This window comes from Dendrobates tinctorius, unplaced genomic scaffold (genome assembly GCF_039654945.1).
Source record: "Dendrobates tinctorius isolate UK_male_01 unplaced genomic scaffold, ASM3965494v1 ptg000030l, whole genome shotgun sequence".
Classification (NCBI taxonomy): domain Eukaryota; kingdom Metazoa; phylum Chordata; class Amphibia; order Anura; family Dendrobatidae; genus Dendrobates; species Dendrobates tinctorius.
Window position 1 is genome coordinate 19904702 of NW_027361698.1, and position 26017 is coordinate 19930718.

Consider the following 26017-nt stretch of genomic DNA (forward strand, 5'->3'; position numbering starts at 1 on the left):
TCAGTGATATCGGACATGGAGCAGGGGGCGTATTTGGCCTCAATCGATGTTCAGGATGCCGACCTGCACATCCCTATTTTTCCTCCGCATCAGAAGTTCCTTTGTTTTGCGATAAATGGCCAGCAATTCCAGTTTGTGGCTCTGCCGTTCGGGTTGGCCACGGCACCCAGGGTTTTCACGAAGGTGATGGCGGTCGTTATGGCCATTTTTCATTCTCGGGGCATAGTAGTGCTGCCATACTTGGACGACCTGTTAGTGAAAGGACCGTCTTTTCAGGCATGCGAGGAGAATGTCGGCATCACGCTGGATACCCTATCCCGCCTGGGATGGTTAGTCAATGGGAAGAAGTCATGTCTTACCCCAGCTCAGAGGATTCCATTCCTAGGGATGATTTTCGACACTTCCCAAGGGTTGGTAATTCTCCCTCAAAACAAGGCCCAGGCGCTCCGGCGGGGGGTTCGGAGTCTTCAGCGGCCAGGCCCTCACACGATTCGATTTGGGATGAGGGTGCTAGGGAGGATGGTAGCAGCAATAGAAGCAATCCCGTTTGCGCAGTTTCATCTTCGCCCCCTGCAGCATGCTCTTTTAGCAGCATGGGACAGGAGTCCTTTCTCCCTGGATCATCAGTGCAGGTTGTCCCTTCAGGTCCGGCGGGCACTGCAGTGGTGGACGCGCGACTCCCCTCTCCTTCAGGGGAAACCCTTTCCTCCAGATCAATGGCTGGTGGTTACAACCGACGCGAGTCTCATCGGTTGGGGAGCAGTGTTTTGTCATCACACAGCACAGGGGCAGTGGTCTCCCCAGGAGGCCCTTCTGCCGATCAACTTGTTGGAGATTCGAGCAGTGCGGTTGGCGTTGCAGCATTTTCAGCACTGGCTAGTGGGTCGCCCAGTCCGGGTCCAGTCAGACAACGCCACAGTAGTGGCGTATGTGAATCACCAGGGAGGCACGCGCAACAGGGCAGCCATGCGCGAGATAGAACACGTACTCCGTTGGGCCGAGAGGCACCACTCAGTAATTTCAGCGGTCCATATACCAGGCGTGGAAAATTGGGCAGCTACTCTGCCGGTGTCTAATTACAGGGCTAATTTGCCTCTACCGCCATAACTACTGCTGCCTTGCTCCTCTGCCGGTGTCTAATTACAGGGCTAATTTGCCTCTACCGCCATAACTACTGCTGCCTTGCTCCTCTGCCGGTGTCTAATTACAGGGCTAATTTGCCTATACCGCCATAACTACTGCTGCCTTGCTCCTCTGCCGGTGTCTAATTACAGGGCCAATTTGCCTATACCGCCATAACTACTGCTGCATTGCTCCTCTGCCGGTGTCTAATTACAGGATCAATTTGCCTCTACCGCTATAACTACTGCTGCCTTGCTCCTCTGCCGGTGTCTAATTACAGGGCTAATTTGCCTCTACCGCCATAACTACTGCTGCCTTGCTCCTCTGCCGGTGTCTAATTACAGGGCTAATTTGCCTCTACCGCCATAACTACTGCTGCCTTGCTCCACTGCCGGTGTCTAATTACAGGGCCAATTTGCCAATACCGCCATAACTACTGCTGCCTTGCTCTTCTGCTGGTGTCTAATTAAAGGGCCAATTTGCCTCTACCGCCATAACTACTGCTGCCTTGCTCCTCTGCCGGTGTCTAATTACAGGGCTAATTTGCCTCTACCGCCATAACTACTGCTGCCTTGCTCCTCTGCCGGTGTCTAATTACAGGGCCAATTTGCCTCTACCGCCATAACTACTGCTGCCTTGCTCCACTGCCGGTGTCTAATTACAGGGCTAATTTGCCTCTACCGCCATAACTACTGCTGCCTTGCTCCTCTGCCGGTGTCTAATTACAGGGCTAATTTGCCTATACCGCCATAACTACTGCTGCCTTGCTCCTCTGCCGGTGTCTAATTACAGGGCTAATTTGCCTCTACCGCCATAACTACTGCTGCCTTGCTCCTCTGCCGGTGTCTAATTACAGGGCCAATTTGCCACTACCACTTCATAACTACTGCTGGGCAATTACAGGGTCAATTAGTATCTGTTTACTCTACAATACTCCAGGACGCCTTCTTCACTGCCAGATAACTGCCAAATAGACTCCTTTACCTGTGCCAACATGAGTCATAACAAAAAGTATGCCAATGCCAGTGAAAGGAAAGCAGCTTTAGCACTACGACAAAAACAACGCCGTGCTAATGAGACTCCTGAGGAAAAACACCATCGCCTTGAGAAGATTAAGGCTTATAAACGCCGTCACCTCACACACGAATCCCCTAACTCTAAATCCATAAGATTGGCTGAAGAAGCCTCTGCACGCCGTCACCGCCGACAACAGACGGCCTCTTCCTCATCATTATTATTAGACTCACAACAGGATGCTTCCACATCAGCATGTGGAACAATTTACTGCTACACTTCATCCCATATGCCGTTCACTGACATAACTAATCAGCAATCTGTTTCTGCCCTATCAATACCACCATTCAATACCGATGCACAGTATGCCAATGCCAGTGAAAGGAAAGCAGCTTTAGCACTACGACAAAAACAACGCCGTGCTAATGAGACTCCTGAGGAAAAACAGCATCGACTTGACAAGATTAAGGCTTATAAACGCCGTCGTCTCACACACGAATCCCCTAACTCTAAATCTATTACATTGGCTGAAGAAGCCTCTACACGCCATCACCGCCAACAACAGACGGCTTCTTCCTCATCATCTATAATAATAAATGCCCTAAGCAGCTTCCGGTTGTAACAACTTCCGTCCAGTTGTAACCGGTGACGTCACCACACACACGCACATGTTAACCCTCAACACACCACACCGCCTCAACACACACTCCTCTCACCTTTCACCTCCACTCACGTCCACTCACTCTTTCACTCCACATACGTTCCTTTCTCTCACTCCGTTTCTCATACTCACACCGTCATCGTCGCTGCCCCGACATCTTCCTCCGCCGCCGCGATCCTGGATCCAGACGTTCTCCAGGCCGCCGACATGTTCTTGCGGCGACGCCATCTTGGATTTCGTGAAATCCCGCGAGATTCAAGATGGCGTCGCCGCAAGAACATGTCGCTGGCGTGGACGACTCGGGATCCAAAAAGATGGCGTCGGCGAGATTACGCCGACGCCATTTTGGATCCCGATGTCGTCCACGCCGGCGACATGTTCTTGCGGCGACGCCATTTTGGATCGGCGAAATCCCGCGATAGTCAAGATGGCGTCGCCGCAAGAACATGTCGCCGGCGTGGACAACGTCTGGATCCAGGATGGCGCCGGTGGAAGAAGATGTCGGGGATCGTGGAGCAGCGGCGATGACGGCGTGAGTATGAGAGACGGAGTGAGAGAAGGGGTCGTATGTGGAGTGAAAGAGTGAGTGGAGATGGTGAAAGGGGAGAGGAGTGTGTGTTGAGGTGTGTGTGTGTTGAGGGTTAACATGGCAAGAGGTGTGATGCTATCGCATCCTCCCGATGCGATAGCATCGGGCCATAATCTAGTTTTAAATAATTACCTGACAACAAAATAATAAATGTTGTCCTTTTACATCCTGTTTTTTTTTCTGTTATAGGTGAACCCTGGAGATGAAATGGAAAGTGATCGCTATCTAATCACTGTGGAAGCAGAGGGTGACCGCATCAGCTCCACAAGCAGCTCTACTGAAAATAAAGATGTGCAAAACTTTAGCAGGGGTCCTCTGAAACCCATTGGTCTGCAGCCTCGAGCTGGTTTAAAAAGAAGGTTTACTGTAAGAACTTTTTTTCATTTTTTGATAATTGTTAATATTGGAAATGTGTGCTTGATGATGTCAGTTTGGGAGCACCAGAGAGCTATGTCCTCTGTAGAAATTAAATTTTTCTTTCATAAATCAACAGTACACATGAAAATAAGCAACTTTGTAATATATCTTTTCAGAGAAATCTACTTCTTTCAACTCCTGGATTGATCTTTCACCCCAATTCATGGGTAAAATGTGTATCCAGTGAATACAGACTTTGCCATTACTAAGGTATGATATGAAAGTTTGTGCTTTTCAAATTCTACAAGGAGGAGTTAGAGGCAGAGAGGCAGACACAGCCATTCTGCTGCAAGTTCTCCAGGATCGACAGTTACAGTTTTCTGTCGAACTTCATGTGCACCAACTGTCATATCTTATCTTGGTAATGAGAAAGTGTGTAGTCACTGAAGACAGATTTTGCCTGTGAATTGAGAATGAATGATCAGTCCAGGAGGAGAAAGAAACAGATTTCACTAATAAGATATATTACAATGTTTTTATTTTTTTCCCGCGTGCTATTATTGAGTTATGAATAGTGATGAGCGATCATGCTCATATAAGATGTTATCCGAGCATGCTTGTGTCCTAAACAAGTAATTTAGGCGTGGTCGAATAATATGTCTGTGTCCATGTGGCAGCATGTCTCGCTGCTGCCAGACAGCTGCAACACATGCAGGGATTGCCTAACAAATGGGTAATTGCTGCATGTGTTGCGATTGCCTAACAGCTGCAAGATATGCAGCCACAGGGACTCAGACATATTATTCGAGCACACCAAAGACACTTGGTTAGCAACTGAGCATGCTCTGATAACACCTTATCCCAGCACAATCGCTCATCACTAGTTATGAAATGAAATACAAATTATGTTTACTTTTCTTTTTTTTGTATGTTAAGTCATTTCAGCAAACACTGTATTAATTAATTGTACAGACTAGTAGAAGAACATTTATAATATATTAGAGAAATATGCTTCCTCCACTTATAACAGGGCTGTGGAGTCGGAGTCGTGGAGTCGGAGTCGGTGCTCATTTTGGTGGAGTCGGAGTCGGAGTCGGTATAAAATGGACAGACTCCGACTCCTAAAATATATAATAAATTGGGTACAGTAATTCAATGCAGGATGTGCTGAATATTTTTTCATAGGAGTTTGGGAAAGTTATGAAATGTCCTATAAATGGCTGTTCTATTCCTGATCTAAGGCTACATTCACACACAGCGTTTTTCCTGTGTTTTTTGAGGATACGTTTTTCAGCTGCAAAAGCAGATCAGCTTTTTAAAAAACTGCATCACCTGAAAGGTTTTTGAGCTCATAGATAATGTTTTCAATAGCAAAAGCAGATTAGAAATTTGCTCTATCTATCCATATCTGTCTATCCATATCGTATCTGTACCAAAAAGAATGAAAACCGGGTAGTACACCAATATATATTCTGTTCTATCTAAATATCTTGATTATTGGATCATAAAAATGATTAAATGTCTGAGGTTCACATTGTACTACAATAAATTTTTCACTTAAATATAAGCAATATGTGTGGGAGTCGGAGTCGGAGTTGGAGTCGGAGTCGGTGTAAGGGAAATTGAGGAGTCGGAGTTGGAGTCGCAGGTTTGGCTTACCGACTCCACAGCCCTGACTTATAAGTCACTTTTCCGCTTCCTCCTGGTCTCATCATACACTCTGAAATGCAGCTAAAATCCATCTTGGTCAATGCAACACTGAATGCTAGCACAGTAAGATTTAAAGTTAGAGAGCTTATTTATGTCTAAGGTGGGGGAAAGTGGGGAGTACTTAGCACAGTGATGGACAAGGCAAATCAAACTAGCTTCTAGGAGCTTTATTTCACTTCCGTGCAGCATACACAGCCACACAGCACAGTCCTGCTGTATGATGTGTTCCATGCTGCTGCTTCTGCTTTTGTGCTTCAGAGAGAGAATAGGATTGCATCCTTCATTATGTACTGTGTAAGAGACATCATAGCAGTCTCCACCAACAGTGTCCGAGAGAAAACTGATGAAAAATGCAGGATACAAGACCTCTAATGTGCACAAATTACTGCCTGTTCTGAAAAGTTACCTGTGGGCAAATGTTGTACTCTGCCTCACCAGCTTGTCTCTCAGATCTGTGGGCCCCAGTGACATTGCTAGGGTCTACACAAATATATATTGCCCCTACTTTGCATTCCCAAATGATACAAGTATATCTAATTTATCTATGCATGATAATTTACCTAAATATTAGTCACCAAATAATATCTTTATTAAAGGAGCAAACATTATCACTGTGCTATTACTGAACAAAGGGCATTATTTCACGGTCAGTATTTACAATATATGTATATACCACTATAGAAGAACAAATAAACCCACCACACCACCATCAGTACAATTTCCATCACATACCAACAGTACGGTTACATCCAGTGATGGACAGGTGATTTCTACTCTGATTGCAGTAGTCCCATTTCCTCCTCTTCTCCATATTACAGATTCCTTGTGTGGATTCAGCCCCAATATTCACAACAGTTTTCAGTACAAAGCTAGAGAGCAGTGTTTTATTAACCCCAAACACATGGCAGGACTAATTACTGTATGTGCAGATTTTGGGTCATGCTACAGATATGTATTAAAGCATAGCATGTATATCCTTTCCAGGGATTTAAAGTTCCTCGTGAAATTCCAAAAAGGCCATCTCTAGAAGTGGAGAAGACTGCCGCTCTGTCATCTCATCGGTTGGCACATGGGTGCTCTTCACAGCCTCCACATTTCTCTGCTACATCACCCCTCTTTGCTGCTTCTTATGGAAACCAAGACCAGACCATAAACTGTTCTTCAAAGCACAGACTGGTAACTGCAACAGATTTAAATGTTCAAGAAAATATTTTTTCCGGTAATTTTTCAACTTCTCAAGTAGGAGAAAGGGTTAAACAAAACCCAAGAAGCACAGCACAAATTTTGGCCCTACTAAACTCTTTCCCAATTGAGAAGGGACCAGTTGCTGCTCAGGTACCTACAGGGGTATCTAACCTGTGCAGTAATGAGCTCCAAAGCACTACATCTACATTAAATGCCCCAGGAGGCGCAAAACTTTGTCCGCTCCCCAGTGAGCTGTCCTCTGTAAGGACTAACCCTATCAAGAGTCGATGGGATGTTTACTTAGATAACCCTGCCGATTCCAGTCTTTCCCAGATCGACCATGAGGACTTTCTACTGACATTTAGTCAGGGCAAAAATCAGGATAACCATGCACCAGTTGAAGTGAGGGGGCTAGAAAGAAATGAAGATTTGGTAGAAAACAAGCAGCCATTTGACTCCTTCATTTCTCAACCTGACCTATCTAATAGTCCATCACTTACGCCAGAAACATTGGCTGCAACTGATTTTATCACAGACAATGAGAATAATGATGGCGCCTTCTCAGAAATCACATTTAATTTAATGAACAGTTTTGATATTACGGAATTGGATGTCGCTGATTCATCAGAGAGTCAACTGGACTCAGTCAACGAACATGCAAATTTAACCGAGAGACCAAATCTTCTACAGACTAAAAATCAAGAAATATATAATGATGATGTATCGTTAAAGAACCTTATGGAAAATGGTTCACTCCATGAAAATAACTCCATGGTCCCTGAAATGTCATTTATGAAAGCCAAAAGTGAATCCACTAAACAAACTCTCCTGGAAAGACCATCTACCACGGCTAAATCAGGGAACAATGGCAACAAAACAGAGGTAATGGTTGAAGTGAATGTTTTGCAGACAGTAGAAAAGGGGAAACTCTTATTTCCTAACAAAGCTATGGAAGGCCGTGTTCCTTCCAGACAGAATATATTTCTACCAGATGATGTATCCAAGCAGAAGGCAACACCTACAAATCTGGATGACTCGTTTGGATACCTTGGGGGAATAAAGCCACCTATGTTGACAAATGCCATAATACACCATTCAGATCAAGGGTCTAATAAAGATTATAAGTTGCCTGAACTATGGCCTTCAGGAAGCAGCATTTCCCTCTTGAAGTCTTTAAGCACACCTAGGAATGCTCTGGAGAGTCTAAAACTGTTTAGTGAGGGGTCAACAGCAAAGATTACAGACAGCAAAGCACAGCCATACCTGAAGAGTGTAGTAAAGAAAGGTCAGAATTACTAGAAGTAAAACCAAACTTATAGATGTGACTTTGTAAAAATATGTAGCTAGTCCAGTTTTATCTTGCTATTGGGAGACTCGTGCCTTGATTAACACTGGTGTTTTGTATGCCATTGCATTAAATCCCTTTTAGTTTTCATGTTTCATGATAGTGCCTGCTGTTCATTTGAGACCTAAAGATAGATGTCACCTGTGCAAGTGTTCAGCTAACATCTATCTAAAGTTTATAAATACGTTTAGTTCTCTGATGTAGAACTTCTTATAGATTGATCATACAATTCAATAAAGGTTACTTTGCCTTGTATCACATTAGCGAAAAAATGCTCTCCGTTGATCGGGCTCCTCTGCTTCAATTAGAGATCAGGTTACAAGCTGCCCACAGAAATCTATAGAGAGGGACAAAGAGCAGGAGCCTACCATACATGGCCCACAGAAGTGAGGCGAAAGAAAGATCCTGCCCGTCAAAGAATACATTTCCACAAGGGTTTTGGTGTTGTGTTTTTTTTTTTTTTTTTTTTTTTTTTTTTCTTTTGATGTTGCTGATTTTTTTGCAGCAATTCTGCATCAAATAGCTAAATTAGGTTACTGGAATTTTTCACATTGTGTTTTTTTACACACTTTTTTTTATCACAATTTTGGCACTGTAGTTTTATTTATTTATTTATTTTTTTTTGTTTTCTTTGTGATGTTTTAATAAAGCTGCTCGTTAGGATACTGCCTGGTATTTGGCTTTAGCAAAACTTTATTGATACAGTCGTGTGCGAATTGCATGTGTCTTTAAGGCCTGTTTCACACTTGAGTTTTTTGACGTCAGTCAAAATCCGCCGTTTTTATAAAAAAAGGATCTTTTTTGCATCTCATGCAATTCTACAGGGAAAAAATCGCTTGTTAAGCTTAGCTACCCTAAAGTGATAATGACATACTCAGATTACAAAAAAAAAAAAGTGGCTAAGAGATTTCTGTAAATCTCTACGTCTTTACTGGAACAGTAACACACTGCATCTCTTTTGCAGCATTAATACTTTTGGACTGCAATTTTTTACATATGGACTAACAGAGTCAAAAAAAAACGTTCATCTGAACTTTCATATTGACTTTTATTGGTCCTTGTGCTATCTGTGTGCAGTCCGTTTGGCACAATGACAGCATACAAATCGAAAACGCGCTTGTCTGAACAATCCCTTGGGTCGAATTCAAATATCTGTGTAACGCAATTTGAGTACAGTCCATGACGGTAGGACTGGCCGCTGGTCTACTGACCTTAAATTGACAGCCTCATATACAGTGCTCTGCATAAATGAGTGCACCCACTTGAAAAGTAAGATTTTAATCAAGATGTCACTGAGCGCGAGAACAATTTCCCAAATTTTGACAAGACTGAGTTTCATAGAACATTTTTTTAAACCCCTTTCCGACATCGAGCATAATAGTACGCCGATGTCAAACTCCCCGTTTGATGCAGGCTTCCGCGCTGAGTCCACGTCTTTCCGGGCACATGAAAGCTAATATATACAGCTGACATGTGCCCCCAACAGCCGCGGGTGGAATGGCGATCCACCCGCAGCTAACTAGTTAAATGCTGCTGTCAATTTCTGACAGTGGCATTTCATTTGCGTTTACCGTAAGCGCATTACTAATCCTAACCATCAATGACCCCATCACATGATCGTGGGTCAGCATGATAACCAGAGGTCTGAAGCAGACCTTTGATTGTCATTGCCAGATTGCTGTGAGCGCCGCTCAGTGGTCGTGCTCATAGCAAGTGAGAATTTCTGCTACACAGAGGCGATCTGATAATCACCTGTGTGTAGCAGAGGCGATCGAAGTACTGCAGCTTCAAAGTAAAACAATAAAAAAATCAAACATACACATATTTGGTATCGCCGAGTTCAGAATTGCCCGATCTATCAATATAAAAAAAGAAATGGCCCGTTCGCTAAACGGCGTAACAAGAAAAGTTATTCAAAACGACAGAATTTTGTTTTTTTTTGGTCGCCGCTAAAATGCATTAACGGGTGATCAAAAGATCGTATCTACACTGACACTGTATCAATAAAAACGTCAGCTTGGCGTGCAAAAAATAAGCCCTCACCCAGCTCCAGATCATGAAAAATGGAGACACTACAGGTCTTGGAAAATTGTGTTTATTTTTTATTACCAAACACTGTTTTTTCTTCTCCACTTAAAGAAAAAAAAAAAAGACATGTTTTGGTGTCTGTGAACTCATAATGACCTGGAGAATCATAATGGCAGGTCAGTTTTAGCATTTATTGAACATGGTAAAATAAAGTGTGGAATTGCACTTTTTTTTTTGCAATTTCACCGCACTTGGGATTGTTTTCCCATTTTCCAGTACACGATATGCTAAAAGCAATGGTGTCGTTCAAAAGTACAACTTGTCCCGCAAAAAATCAAGCCCTCACATGACCATATTGGCCGAAAAATAAAAAAGTTATGGCTCTAGGAAGGAGAGAAAAAAAACGAAAACGCATAAACCGAAATACCTCTGGTTGTGAAGGGGTTAATCCATAGTCTGAAAATAAGGTTAATATAACTTTCATGACAAAATCTTCAGTTTTACTCAAATTAGTTTATGCATAAATGAATACTACTATATCTAATAGGACAGTTGGTGACACTGACACATCAGCATCTAGGTATCTTATTCCATTCCTCAAGAACTTCCTGTTAGAGCTTGGATGCTGTATGGCGAGTGATGCTCAACTTTTCTCTTCAAAATTCCCCATACTTGTGCATTTTGGTTAAAATTAGGTGACATACTTGGACACTAAATCACTTTCACCCTGTTGCTCTTCAGAAATGAAATGGGCATAAATAGAGTGGGGGAAAAAAGTATTTAGTCAGCCACCAATTGTGCAAGTTCTCTTCGAAAGATGAGAGAGGCCTGTAATTGACATCATAGGTAGACCACAACTATGAGAGTCAAAATGAGAAAACAAATCCAGAAAATCACCCTGTCTGTTTTCTCATTTTGAGGGCAGAGACACACTGCTCTATTTTTCATCCGAAATCACATTGTAAAACTTGCACTGGCTATCTGCTCTCCTGACCTGGGCTTGACAGCTGCATAGTAATCCCTCATGCTGTCATGCTCAGGTCAGGAGAGGTGCCGGCCAGTCTGTTCAGTGCAATGCGATTAACGCACAAGAAATACGTCAGTGTGACTCCAACCTGACTCTCATAGTTGTGGTCTACCTATGAGGTCAATTACAGACCTCTCTCATCTTTTTAAGTGGGAGAACTTGCACAATTGGTAGCTGACTAAATACCTATATACTCGTGTATAAGCCGAGATTTTCAGCAACTTTTTTTTGTGCTGAAAACGCCCCCCTCGACTTATACACGAGTCATTGTCCCTAAAGCCAGCAGGGGAGGGGGAGTGGGAGCAGCGGCAGGAGCCAGCGGCTGTGACATCATACAGTAAGGTAATGAATATTCATGCTTCTCCACTCCCATAGGCATGGAGCGCATATTCTTTACCTTAATGAGCGGTACCAAGTGACCACTGAGCACAGGGAGAGCTGCCAGCGCCGGGACAACAAAGATGCAGAGACGTGCAGCAATCGCGCGAGGAGGGTGAGTGTGATGTCACAGCCGAGCGGAGACATGCATACAACTAGGAGACCGGGGGAGCCACACATAGCAGGACAGGGGTGAGGGGACAATGCATAACTGGATTATACTCGAGTCAATAAGCTTACCCAGTTTTCCGTGGCAAAATTAGGTGCCTCGGCTTATACTCGAGTATATACGGTACTTTTTTTTTCCCCCACTGTATGTGTTTTGGATCATTATCCAAGGGGTAATGTTTCTCCTTGTGGAGAGTTACATGCCATGTCTGACATGTCAAGGTGAGTAGACTTTTAAGCCTTGCAATACTTCTCTGGAAAATATACTTTTAGGATTGCTACTTCCAATAGGTGACATTAGAGTTCTAGTCCTCGTCCTCTCTGAAGGGACAATTTGCACATATTTGATCATTGTGGTTTTGGAATAATGCACATCGACTAACAGAACGGAGTGGTAATAGCATCTTCTCTTTCAATATGTAGCAGCGTATCTGTAAATTCATTATACCATCAGTGAAATGTTAGCTTCCTGGCACCAGCAGCACTCATGCAGCTTCACAGAAAGACCCTGCCGCCAACACCATTATGTTTCATTGTAGGAATCATGCATTTTTGATCTGTGCTCCTCATCTTTGCACAACATAGACTTCTACACCGACTTCGATACCGGCTTCTACACTTTTGAAGTCATCAGTCATTTATCTTGGTCTCTCACACCAGAGTATGAAGTCCCAGTACGCTGCGTGCAGAATTATTAGGCAAGTTGTATTTGAGAGCATTCTTTTTATTATTGAATAACTACTATGCTCTCAAATCAACCCAAAAAACTCATAAATATCAAAGCTTAATATTTTTGGAAGTTGGAGTGGTTTTTTTTTTTAGATTTGGCTATCTTAGGAGGATATCTGTTTTTACAGGTAACTATTACCATGCAGAATTATTAGGCAACTTAATAAAAACCAAATATATACCCATCTCACTTGTTTATTTTCACCAGGTAAACCAATATAACAACACAAAATTTAGAAATAAACATTTCTGACATACAAAAACAAAAAAATCAGTGACCAATATAGCCACCTTTCTTTATGACGCTCAAAAGCCTTCCATCCATAGATTGTCAGTTGCTTGATCTGTTTACGATCAACATTGCGTGCAGCAGCCACCACAGCCTCCCAGACAATGTTCCCAGAGGTGTACGGTTTTCACTCCCTGTAGATCTCACATTTTATGAGGGACCACAGGTTCTCTATGGGGTTCAGATCAGGTGAACAGGGGGGCCATGTCATTGTTTTCTTCTTTTAGACCTTTACTGGCCAGCCACGCTGTGGAGTATTTGGATGCATGTGATGGAGCATTGTCCTGCATGAAAATCATGTTTTTCTTGAACGATACCGACTTCTTCCTGTTCCACTGCTTGAAGAAGGTGTCTTCCAGAAGCTGCCAGTAGGTCTGGGAGTTGAGCTTCACTCCATCCTTAACCCGAAAAGGTCCCACAAGTTCATCTTTGATACCAGCCCATACCAGTACCCCACCTCCACCTTGCTGGCGTCTGAGTCGGAGTGGAGCTCTCTGCCCTTTACTGATCCAGCCTCGGGTCCATCCATCTGGCCCATCAAGAGTCACTCTCATTTCATCAGTCCATAAAACCTTAGAAAAATCAGTCTTGGCCTAGTCTTGACGTTTTATCTTATGTTACTTGTTCAAAGGTGGTCGTTTTCCAGCCTTCCTTACCTTGGCCATGTCCCTGAGTATGGTACACCTTGTGCTTTTTGATACTCCAGTAACCTTGCAGCTCTGAAATATGGCAAAACTGGTGGCAAATGGCATCTTGACAGTTTCATGCTTGATTTTCCTCAATTCATGGGCAGTTTTTTTGCGCCTTTTTTTTTTTTTTTATCAACACGCTTCTTGCGACCATGTTGGCTATTTGCCATGAAACGCTTGATTGTTTGGTGATCACGCTTCAAAAGTTTGGCAATTTCAAGACTGCTGCATCCCTCTGTAAGACATCTCACAATTTGTGACTTTCCAGAGTCCATCAAATCTCTCTTCTGACCCATTTTGCCAAAGGAAAGGAAGTTGCCTAATAATTAAGCACACCTTATATAGGGTGTTGATGTCATTAGACCACACCCCTCCTCAGTACAGAGATGCAAATCACCTGATTTACATAATTGGCAGTTAGCTTTCAAGCCTATACTGCTTGGAGTAGGACAGCATGTATAAAAAGGATGATGTGATCAAAATACTCATTTGCCTAATAATTCTGCACAATGTGTAGTCTTCACTGGCTTTTTTGTGCAAGGGGTTTTAGTAGAGGCTCTCTTCAGGACAACACCCATGCTTACAATTCCTCTGCAGTGTATGCAGTATTGTCATAGGAAGCACCTTGATTTGGCTTTCTACTTCATTAGCTAACTGCAGTGAACATGCATGTCAATTTTCTTCAACCCTTCTCGTCAGAAGATGCTCCTGTTTAGTTGTCCATGCCGACCATAGAAGTAAAAGTCTCTGTGAGATAGTTGCAGCTCCCTGTTTGTTAAATTTTGGATAACTTTTGCTGACCTTATTGTAGCTTTCAGTTTTCTTGTGTAAATAAGTTTTCTCTCAGGTCTTGTGACATTTCTCTTCCATATGGTGCCATTGCTGATAGCCTGAAATGAGAATCACACTTTTTTTATAGTGACCTGTCTGGTGGACACCTGATTTAATGAAGAATTAGATTTTCCTGTCTTTTTTTATTTCTTTTTAATTAGAACTTTGTAGTCTAAACTTTAGCTTTGCCCCTAAGACTTTTGTTAGGGTATGCTCATTTTTGCAACAGGGTCTTGATTGAATTTAAAAAAACTACTTTGTGGGGTGTGAAAAATAATAAAACTTGTTTGTAGTCAATGATCCACCTTTTTAAGAGCTTTTTGTAGTATGGTATTCCATAGACATTGTTGATTCTGAAAGGAAACTAAAGATTTTCTGATCAGTCTTGGGGTGTACTCATTTATGCTGAAAAATGTATTAACATAGGACTGTCAAGTTCAAGACGGGGGACCCGTGGTTAGTTCATGCATTACTGTCCAAACAAGAATCGGGACAGTGTTATATGGATGTCTGAATTCGGCCTAAGTGTGGTTTTTGTGGGTTCCTGCTAACCTTGGTCATAATTACATGCTCAAGTACAAATTTATTTCAGACCGAATCTGGAATCCACACTTGTAACTGATAGAATATTAACTTGCCTACAAAGAATGAAAATATCTGCAGTGCTTATATTTAATGATTATATATTCAGCAAAAAGGTTAATTTCAAGCTAAAACAGAATGTATTGCATACGTTAAGCTCTTCACAGGTTAAGTCAGAGGGAGAATCCCCTGGCCGCTACTCAAGACTACCAGGCAACGCCTTCATTCATTGCAAAACCCGCTTTTCCTCCAGTACATACTAGCCAAAGCACTGCTCAGCCTGTCTCACATCATCTGGTAAATATTACTAAATTAGCATAATTCCAGAAGTAAATTGTCAACACATAAACAAGCACGGAACCTTGAGTTGGGCACTTACTACCATAGGGAATGGGAGGAAAATTAGCAGCCATGCACCATTCATGTATTGTTCCGAACTAGTGATGAGTGAGCGTGCTCGTGTCCTAACAAAGCGTCTTTGGCGTTGCATGTCTCGTACTATATGACAGCCGCAACACATGCAGGGATTGCCGGTTTTGTTAGGGGTGAAGGGGGGGAGTCAGGAGGCCATCTTGTTAGATGTTCAGATGGTCCCACCCACATCATTCATATAGGGGCCCCTCTTATGCAATGTTAGTACATGTTAGTACATTTACTTTATCAATGTATTTTTTAATGCAGCACTATATTTTAACCCCTTTCCAACCTTAGATGTATAGGTTCTTCTAAGTTTGCCTCCCCTGTTTGCTGCAGGCCTCGGTGATGAGCCCGCAACTTTTCCGGCACATGTGGGCACTTCAGCTGACAACAGCCACGGGTGGAACTGCGATCCACCCGTGGCTGTTAACAGTTGCTGTCAATCTTGGACAGTGGCATTTAACATGCTCGCGCCGGAAGACCGTCACCTATCCCGCCCATTGGTGCCCGTGCACATAACTGTGGGTTGCCGAAGAGTTGGCAAGACAACCCGGGGTCTTCAGGAGACCCTTGTGGTGGTTGTCATTGGCAGATAGCTATGAATTACCGGATTGCTCATAAGCAAGTGAGCATTTCTGCTACAGAGAGCAGGGCTGAAGCACTGCTTGTGTAGCACAGAATCAGAAGATCGCAGCTGCTAGTCTCCCATGGAGACTATTGAAGCAAGTGTAAAAAAAAAAATATTTTTAAAAATATTAAAAAAAAGTTTTAAATCACCCCACATTTGCCCCATTCAAAATAAAACAATAAAAAAAATACACATATTTGGTATCGTCGCATTCAGAAACACCCGATCTATCACTGTAGAAAAATAATTAACCTGATCGCTAAATGGTGTAATGAGAAAAAATATCAAAAGCCAGAATTACGTTTTTTGGTTGCCATATCATTGCAATAAAATACAATAACGGGTGATCAAAAGATCGTATCTGCACCAAACTGGTATCAATAAAATCAGCTCGGTGTGAGACGCTATGGGTCTTGGAAAATGGTGACCTTATTTCTGGAAACTTTGGGGGGGGTTTTCCCCACTTAAATAAAAAAGAACCAAGACATGTTTGGTATCTACGAACTCGTAATGACCTGAAGAATCATAATGGCAGGTCATTATTAGCATTTCGTGAACATGGTAACAAAAATTGTGGAATTGCGCTGTTTTTTGCATTTTCACTGTACTTTAAATTTTTTTTTCCCGTTTTCCAAAACACTATATGGCTAAATCAATGGTGGTGTTCAACAGTACAACTTGTTCAGCTAAAAAACAAGCCATCACATGGCCATATTGACGGAAAAATAAAGTTACGGCTCTGGGAAGAAGGGGAGCAAAAAACAGAAACTCAAAAAATGGAAAAACCCAAGGTGGTGAAGGGGTTAAAAAGTTTAATTTAGTACAAGCATTTCCACAATGTGCTGCACCAATCTCTTTTTCTACCAGTTAAGTGCAAATGCTTTTTTTTCACCATTATATTTTTAGTGTTACTGTTCTACATGGTCCCAATGTACTGTAACATCATGCTTTATATGATTTATTTATTTTTATAATCCAGCCAGTTGAGATCCATAGTTACAAACTGAAAGGATCGGTATCTAGTGCAGTTATAACTAGACATCATAACCCAGTGCTTATCTGCACCAACCCTCCAGACAGACGTCCACACCCTGCATCATGCAGTCGCTCTCTTCCATCACCCTTGTGCATTCTGGGTGACATCACACAGGTACAAGTACTTTACCCTTGGGTTAAAGGGCACCTGTCTGGCTCCCAAAGTCTCCCAATCCACCACCAATAAGCCACAGGTCAATTCCTGCATTGTAGGATATCCAAGATAATATTCACACCTCTGCAAAATCAGCTCTTAATGTGTTAGGGGTACTTCACACTAAGCGAGATCACCAATTTTGTGATGCAACAGCGATCTCGCCAGCGATCCCGCTGTGTGTGGCAGGCATCAGCGACCGCACCCCCCCCCCGCTGGGTATCGCTGTTTGTGCAGGAATGTCCTGGGCCATTTTTTGATCGTTGGTCTCCCACTGGCCAGCACGCATCGTGTGGCAGCGGGAGACCAACGATCAGCGAGCTCCCAGCGCTGTACGCAGGTGCTGGGAGCTGGTATCCAGGGTAATCAGTGGGTAACTAAGCGCGCGCGGCGCTTGGTTACCCGCTGTGTACCCTGGATACCAGCGTGCTCGCGTTGGGAGCTGGTATCCAAGGTAAACAGCGGGTAACTAAGCGTTGTCGGGATCGCTGGTGCGTCGCTAAGTGAGACGTGACCCTACTCTTCATGTGTTAATTTCCAGGGACTGGTCTGGCAGGCATAGTTTATCACAGAATAGATCAACCTTGCTTGATTGACGTCTTCCTCACTGCCCCTGTCATTACTTCAATGTAGCAAAATTTTGCATGGCACCCTTCATTGAAGAGCTGATTAGGACAGTAAGGAAATTGTCAGTCGTGCCAAAGAGGGTGATAATAGAATCTAGGTCCCAGGACTGTTGAGTCGGAGCCCATTTTGGTAGAGTTGGTGTCATGGAAATTGAGGATTCAGAATCGGAGGTTTAGCTTACCGACTTCATAGCCCTGGCAGGGCTGTGGAGTCGGTGTCATGGTAATTGAGGAGTTGGATGTTTGGCTTACCGACGCCACAGTCCTGCTAGGTCCCACACTGGGGAGATCTGGGGACAATGAGTCAATCATGCTGAGGGAGGTCTGATTAAAGGGTCTGATGTCAGCACTGATTTGATGATGGGGACGGTGAGGAAAGTGTCACTTCCACCCAGGGGCTTCATTACAAAGGCCCAAATATTCCTAACTAAGTAGCATATGAAGAACAACGCTATTAAAACTTATTTTCCGTAGGTATTACAATTTATCTAGGACATCAAAGACTTTTTGCAGGAATTGGCCTGTAACCTAATGGTGGCGGTTTGGTAGACATGAGGGACCTGATAGGTTTGCTTAGAGGAAGCGTGGCTCTCACGTGAAATGGCTGTTAGCCAATATGTCTCTATTCCCTGCTGGAGTGTGAGACCACAATAAGGGGGAAAAAAAGTTGATTTTACGTCAGTAGACGGTGCACCCGGTCTTCTCGTTTGGACTTTGCATATATTGCCCATTGCTGTGTGTGAGGCCTTTACATGACCACTGATTGTATTTGGCATTTGTTAGGCTGGTAGCCTTAGCACAAAGCATGATCGGTTCCACTGAATCTGCCATGAACCACGGAATAGAAAACACTCCATGGTACGGTCATTCAGTCTGTAATGACTCGGTTCGTAGTTTTTTAAAAGAAGCATTTTATCATTGTGCAGGTTACTATATCCATATTAATGGCTATAATTTTGTCACCATTTTTGTTAGGTGTCCAGTAACCCGACCGATGAGAAGACCACTTTCTTTATGTGGAATATTGATTCTGAATCTGTATGCAGGCACAGCCCAGGGCCCTATGATGGTAATTTACAGGCGAATGTTGTAGAGACTATACTTATTGTGGATACGAGGTTATAATTGTTTTATGTTTGTCCATAATGTTCTAACTCCTCAAATTATAAAAATAGATATTCATTAGCTGTTTTTACATTTAAAGGGAATTTGCCACCAGGTATTTGCCACCTAATCTGAAAGCTGCATAATATAGGGGCAGAGACTCTGACTTAAGCGATATGTCACTTACTAAGCTGCTTGCTGCAGTTTTGTTTTCATAAAACTGTGATTTTATCAGCAGGAAATAATCACTAGAGGACTAGAAAAAAAACCTACTGAAATGTAGCCCTGGGTTCAAACTCAACCAGTGACAACATCTGCAAGGAGTTTGTATATTCTCCCTGTGTTTGCGTGGGTTTCCTCCCACAATCCAAAGTCATAGGGAATTTAGATTGTGAGACTCTTTGAGGACCGTGATGAAAATGTGTGTAAAGCGCTGTGGAAATAATGGCGCTATATAAGTTAGTAAATTAAATATTCATGAGCTCTGTACAGCACTGCCCCCATCACTGATTGGCAGCTTTCTGGCTATGCACAGTGTACACAAATCTGTGAGTCAGTGATGATGTGAGTGGGGTTATACAGCACTCAGCATTTGGAGAACTGGTAGATTTGCAGTAGTTAAAACTGGGATTTTATTTAAAAAAAAAAAAAAAAAACATGCAGCAAGCAGCCAGCTAAGTGATGCATCTCTAGAATCTGGTTTTGCCTCTAAATTATGCAGCTCTCAGTTGAGGTAGCAAAAACTTAGTGACAAATTCCCCTGTAAGATGAAGACTAAATAAAAGGCCTTTGTACACAAAGCAGATATTGGAGAACCACACTTTTTTTCATTGCTGGTATTGACCCAGTGTGAATCCTAGTCCCCATCCACTTTCAGAATGAGACATACATTTATTTACACCTCTCTGAATGATACAGAAATCATAACAGACAAGCATGGTGGCTCAGTGGTTAGTGCTGTCTCTTTGGGGTCTTAGGGTTAAATCCCACTAAGGGCAACGTCTGCAAGGAGTTTGTATGTTCTCCCCGTGTTTGCGTGGGTTTCCTTTGGGTTCTCCTGTTTCCTCCCACATTCCAAAGACATATTGATAGGGAATCTACAGCCCCGTTGGGGACAGCAATGGTAATGTCTGTAAAGTGCTGTGGAGTAAGAGGTAGCCAGGTACTATACATTGTGTGTTCTGACACTTTTGTATCATGGCCACCTTTACTCTTCCTTGGGCTTGGACAATAGGGGTCAGTCTTCACTTGCCAACTACATCGGTGAGCTTTGTGAGCCCCAAAACCTTGTTGCTGGTACTGACATACTGGCAACAACCCAAAGACCTGACATTCTGGAGATACTCTGTTGGTCTGGACACCATGTCATCTAGACAGCACCTTAAATGGGTTGTCCACTACTAACCAAAGCTATATATAACCAAAGCATAATAAAGAATAGCGTTTTACTAGCAATAGTAAAGCATTTCTTTTCTGAATGTTAATATTACCTTATCCACTATTACAGCCATGCAAAATCGCCTACCTGAGTGGCCAGTGGGAACTCCATGTTCAGACTGTGATTGGGAATCGTCACAGCGGTCAGCAAACAAGTCTAATAAGGTAGGTATGTTATGTGCAATATCAAACGTATTGATTTCTGATGTCATAAATCCAATGTGTCAGTTACAAAATATCTTTACGACACCTGCATGTAACTGGTGAATTTTAGTCGTGCATAGTATCGTACGTAGTATCTGTAAAATATCATAGTACTGATCGGGATGTTTCTGTTTTATATCAAGACGATAAAATAGGATGCAAATTTGAATAATTTATTTTATTCGCATTAATAGAAAGTTTCAGATGACTTTTTTTAATAGACTTTCTTGCTAATCTGTTCTGGTTACTGTTCAGGTGAAAACGCCAACACCAAATTCATGTGAAGAAATACATCGTTTTTTTCTGAGGCCAAAGCTAAGCAATGTAGCGGAGAACACTCCAGCACAGTTACAGGACTCTTCAGCTTCACTGCAGCCAGAGTGTAAGAGCTTAATGCAATTCCATCTTTTTATCACAAATTTGTTTTCATTGTAGCAAAGTCTTTACACTAAAAAGCAACTTTACAGATAGTCTTAATTAAAAATCACTTTGGCATCTTGATGTCATCCTCAGACCTACATGTTTCCACAGTTACAGACTACAAAACAAACCCTGTGTAGTCTTATGCTGCAGTCATATTGCTAGATTTATGCCATCTGTAAGCACGGGTGGGAGCATGATTGGAATATCAACTGCAGAGTTTGTAGTTTGTTGTGAAAATAGTTGTCAATATAAGAACATTTGATGCACAAATTAGGTTAATTTTCTTAACGCTATTTGCGTAGTTGCTTGATTTTTTTTTTTTTAAATAAAAATCAATAAAAGAACAATAAAAATATTATTATACACCATGTTTTGTTAGAGAAGATGGTGATCTCTTAATTCCTAAGGAGCATTTATGATGAGTTTCTAAATACACTCAATCAACCACTAAATTAAAACCACTTGCCTACTATGGTGTACTATGAAGCTTCTCAGCCTTATACTTAGCCAGGTACTATACATTGTGTGTTCTGACACTTTTGTATCATGGCCACCATTACTCTTCCATGGGCTTGGACAATAGGGGTCAGTCTTCACTCGCCAACTACATCGGTGAGCTTTGTGAGCCCCAAAACCTTGTTGCTGGTACTGACATACTGGCAACAACCCAAAGACCTGACATTCTGGAGATACTCTGTTGGTCTGGACACCATGTCATCTAGACAGCACCTTAAATGGGTTGTCCACTACTCGGACAACTTGACTTCACTCTCCGCACCTTTTGGACAAATCAAGATATTCAGAGGAAGTCAGAGCTGCGTTTACTCCCTCACGTTTTCCAGATATCCATTACGTCTGTAGGAGAGGAGACTTAAGCCAGCGCAGATTAACCGCAAGGATCTCATGACACAATGTCATACAAGCCCCGTGAGAGCCAGCGCCGACACCGCTGGAATAGCACCCGAGGTGAGTATAGGTGTTACTAATTTCCTGGGGTGAAATATAGGTATTCAAAAGAGGTTGTACAAGTAGTGACAACAGCTTTAATCACTATGGACCTTGTGAAAGCCACACGTCCCTTTTTCCTGCTTCCAACACATCAAATTTAAGAGCTCACTGTTCATTCACTGCTTAATATATCCCTCCCCTTGACAAGGCACTATTGTAACAAATCAGTCAAGGCTACTTAATTCATACGTCAGTTGTTTTAATGTTGTGACTGATCCCTGTCTGTATACTCTCACTAAAATGTGGAAAATAAATTACTAGTTTTCTATACCATCACACTAAGTACCCTAATAAACTTTGTTTGGTAATTTGGATTGAGGAATATATTTTGTGGGGCCACAGAATGTTGTAGATATATCTATGAAATGTTTGCCTACATTTTTATATACTTTGAAGTTATACATTTTTCATATTTTGAATGTAAAATTAAAGGCGTTTTCCACTACTATGATATTGATGACCTATCCATAAGATGGGTCATCAATATAAGATCAGCCGTGGCCTAACACCTGGACCCCCGCTGATCAGTTGTTACAAGTTCTCTTAGTGGACAAATACAAGACGAGCGCTCCGTACACTTAGTGGCCACTCTCAGGTACTGCAGCTTAGCTCCTATTTGTGTGACAGGACATCAATACCATGCAAATAGAAAACCATGTAATAATGTATAATTTTATTTTTTTATGCACTTAGGTATTGTGAAATCCATTAAAGTACAGTCCAGCCTTGTAAAGGATTTGACAGAAGTCTCTGTATCCGAGGATGAGGTGGATGATGTTGCCTCTAACACCCCCAAAGTGCTAAAGCCTAGTACTTCCTCATTAAGAAACGGCAGACATATTGTGTCTCAAGAAATAGTGTCAAGCAAATGGACAGTGTACCAGCACATGTCTCCTGAAAGTGCACAAAATGTAGACAAAGGCGAAAGTGATTTCTGTCCACAAAGTGTATTCAGAAGCCTGGATAGAACAGATGAATTATCAAATAATGATGTGACACCAACTGCTTCACCTCAGCATGACTCCTTAAAGGGTAGATTTGGCTACCATAATCACAGAGATAATGGATCAGGGGGTGAAATGATCACTCAGCTCCATACCCCATCTGAACGATTCCGTCCTCTTGTAGAGAAGAGTCGTCCACATTCACCAAACACAGGAGGTGAGCAGGTATGTATCCTGGCATTCTCATTGCTTCATTGCTTATTCGGTCCCTTCACACAAGTTTTTTTGGTACATGTGCTGTTCGTTTCTTTCACAGATCACAGACCCATTACAATGAATGTGCCTTTTTATGCGTAAAAATTGGCAGCAGAATAAAAGAGAACGAGATGTATTCTACTTTGATCCATTTTTAAAAAATGCCAGTCAATAACCCATATAAAATGACCTCTGTGAGCTATTGTTATTTTACTGTTAAATTAATAAGACGCTAAAAAAAATATTTCTGCAACAAATTATTTTAAAAAAATGACACATGGACCAAAAGTGTATCCAACACACTGAAAACACATGGAGTGTTTTTCAGGAAAAAAAAAAATTAACATGCAAATCTGGTCTTAGAGAGGTTTTCCCACTAACAAAAGTTAATTTTAATCAATAGATCTTGGAATAATAATAATTTCCACAACTGGATGTGTTCAAATTAAATGTTCCTGTGCTGAGATAATCTTATAAATGTTCCCCTGCTGTGTACTGTGTAATGGCTGTGTCTGACCATACAGGGACATGGTCTGATCATATCACAGCTCCTGGGCAGGGGGGTAGAAAAAGAGAGTATACAGACAGGACAGCAGAGGATCACAAATAGTTCTTTCTTTGAAGTAAAACATTGTTTAAAAACAGGCAGGGAAATGTTTTACCTCATAAAAGAATCAGCTGCGATCCGGTGTTAGAATACCTGTATACTAGTGATGAGTGAGTATACTCGTTGCTCTGGTTTTCCCGAGCATGCTCGGGTGTCCTCCGACTATTTTGGCACAATTTGCGGCTGCTGGACAGCCTTGAATACATGTCGGAATTCCCTATCAAACAGGCATTCCTCACATGTGTTCAGTCTGTCCAGCAGCCGCAAATCATGCAGCTGCATCGACACAAACTAAATCTCTGAGCACGCCAAAATACTCGGACACCCAAGCATGCTTGGGGAAAACCCGAGCAACAAGTATACGCGCTCATTACTACTGTATACGCTTTCTCTTCCTCCCTGCCCAGGAGCTGTGGTATGATCAGACTATGTCCCTGTACAGTGAGACACAGCCATTACACAGTATATAGCAGGGGCACATTTATAAGATTATCTTAGCACAGGAACATTTTATTTAAACACATCCAATTGGGGAAATAATTGTAAAATGTGTTGATTAAAATGAACTCTTATTTGTGGAAAAAAACTCTTTTAGGGTGTGTGCACACACTGCGGATTCACAGCGGATTTGGCCCTGCGGATCCGCAGCAGTTTCTGCTGCGTTGTACAGTACCTTTATTTTCTATGCAAAATGAAAACCGCAGTGCAGATGCTGCGGAATTTTCCGCGCGGATTTGCTGCGGTTTCAAATCTGCAGAAAGAATTGACATGTCAATTCTTTCTGCGGATTCCGCTGCGGTTTCCCATCTGCTCCATTGTAGAGATGATAAACCGCAGGGCTAATCCGCAGATAAACCGCAGGTCTTCTGACACACCTTTAAAGGGGTTGTCCGGGCTTTTCACATAATCTCAGTGCATATCTGGGCTGCAGAATGCTGACAATAAGTAATTTACCTTCTGTGGCCAGTTTGAAGGGTTTGCTAGATATCATCTCTTGCTTGTAAGAAAAATGTCCAGGGGTGGGGGGTGTTCTGGCATTGATATGAGAACTGGACGTTTCCTCCTACTCTACTAAAAACATGCCCTCTATAGCAACAACCCCACCCTCCATAGCAACAGGCCCTCCCCGACCACATGAACAAGCCTATCCCTCCTCACACAGTAACAAATCTTACCCCTCTAGCAGCCTCAGTGCAGAGAGCTGCTCCTCCCCCAGACACACGCTGAACACTGATCTATGGAAAGTGAAACTATTGAGGAGGAAACGACCAGTTCTCATTTCAATGCCAGAACACCCCCCCCCCCCCCGGACGTTTTTCTTACAAGCAAGAGATGATATCTAGCAAACCCTGCAAACTGGCCACAGAAGGTAAAAATGACTTATTGTCAGCATTCTGCAGCCCAGATATGCACTGAGATTGTGAAAAGCCCGGACAACCCCTTTAAGGAGAAGAAAAAGATTGGTTCACTGATAAGACCTGCTGCTTGTGTGTGTATATGTACAAAAAAAAATAAAATATATGCTCAAAAAAATAAAGGGAACACTTAAACAACAGAATAAAACTCCAAGTAAATCAATCGTCTGTGAAAATCAAACTGTCCACTGAGGAAGCAACACTGATTGACAATCAATTTCACATGCTGTTGTGCAAATGGAATAGACAACAGATGGAAATTATTGGCAATTATCAAGACACCCTCAATAAAGGAGTGGTTCTGCAGGTGGGGACCACAGACCACATCTCAGTACCAATGCTTCCTGGCTGATGTTTTGGTCACTTTTGAATGTTGGTATTGCTTTCACACTTGTGGAAGCATGAGACGGACTCTACAACCCACACAAGTGGCTCAGGTAATGCAGCTCATCCAGGATGGCACATCAATGCGAGCTGTGGCAAGACTGTTTGCTGTGTCTGTCAGCGTAGTGTCCAGAGGCTGGAGGCGCTCCCAGGAGACAGGCCAGTACACCAGGAGACGTGGAGGGAGCCATAGGAGGACAACCCAGCAGCAGGACCACTTCCTCCGCCTTTGTGCAAAGAGGAACTGGAGGAGCATTGCCAGAGGCCTGCAAAATGACCTCCAGCAGGCCACAAATGTGCATGTGTCTGCACAAACTGTTAGAAACCAACTACATGGGGATGGTCTGAGGGCCCAACGTCCACAGATGGGGGTTGTGCTCACAGCCCAACACCGTGCAGGATGCTTGGCATTTGCCACAAAATGCCAGGATTGGCAAATTCGCCACTGGCGCCCTGTGCTCTTCACAGATGAAAGAAGGTTCACATTGAGCACATGTGACAGACGTGACAGAGTCTGGAGACGCCGTGGAGAGTGATCTGCTGCCTGAAACATCCTTCAGCATGACCGGTTTGGCAGTGGGGTGGGATTTCTCTGGAGGGCTGCACAGCCCTCCATGTGCTTGCCAGAGGTAGCCTGACTGCCATTAGGTGCCGAAATTAGATACTCAGACC

General features: G+C 42.7%; 1 protein-coding gene across 4 annotated transcripts in view; it reads left to right on the forward strand.

Moving 5' to 3' along the window:
- Positions 1-26017, forward strand: part of ZGRF1 (zinc finger GRF-type containing 1) — a 140204-nt gene that overhangs the window by 41774 nt on the left and 72413 nt on the right. For all 4 annotated transcript variants that reach the window (XM_073571934.1, XM_073571936.1, XM_073571935.1 and 1 more), the window contains 6 exons: positions 3576-3752; positions 6438-7520; positions 18540-18633; positions 20176-20270; positions 20565-20691; positions 22434-22909. In XM_073571934.1, the coding sequence (XP_073428035.1) occupies positions 3576-3752; positions 6438-7520; positions 18540-18633; positions 20176-20270; positions 20565-20691; positions 22434-22909 (2052 nt within the window). The remainder of the gene's footprint in view (positions 1-3575; positions 3753-6437; positions 7521-18539; positions 18634-20175; positions 20271-20564; positions 20692-22433; positions 22910-26017) is intronic.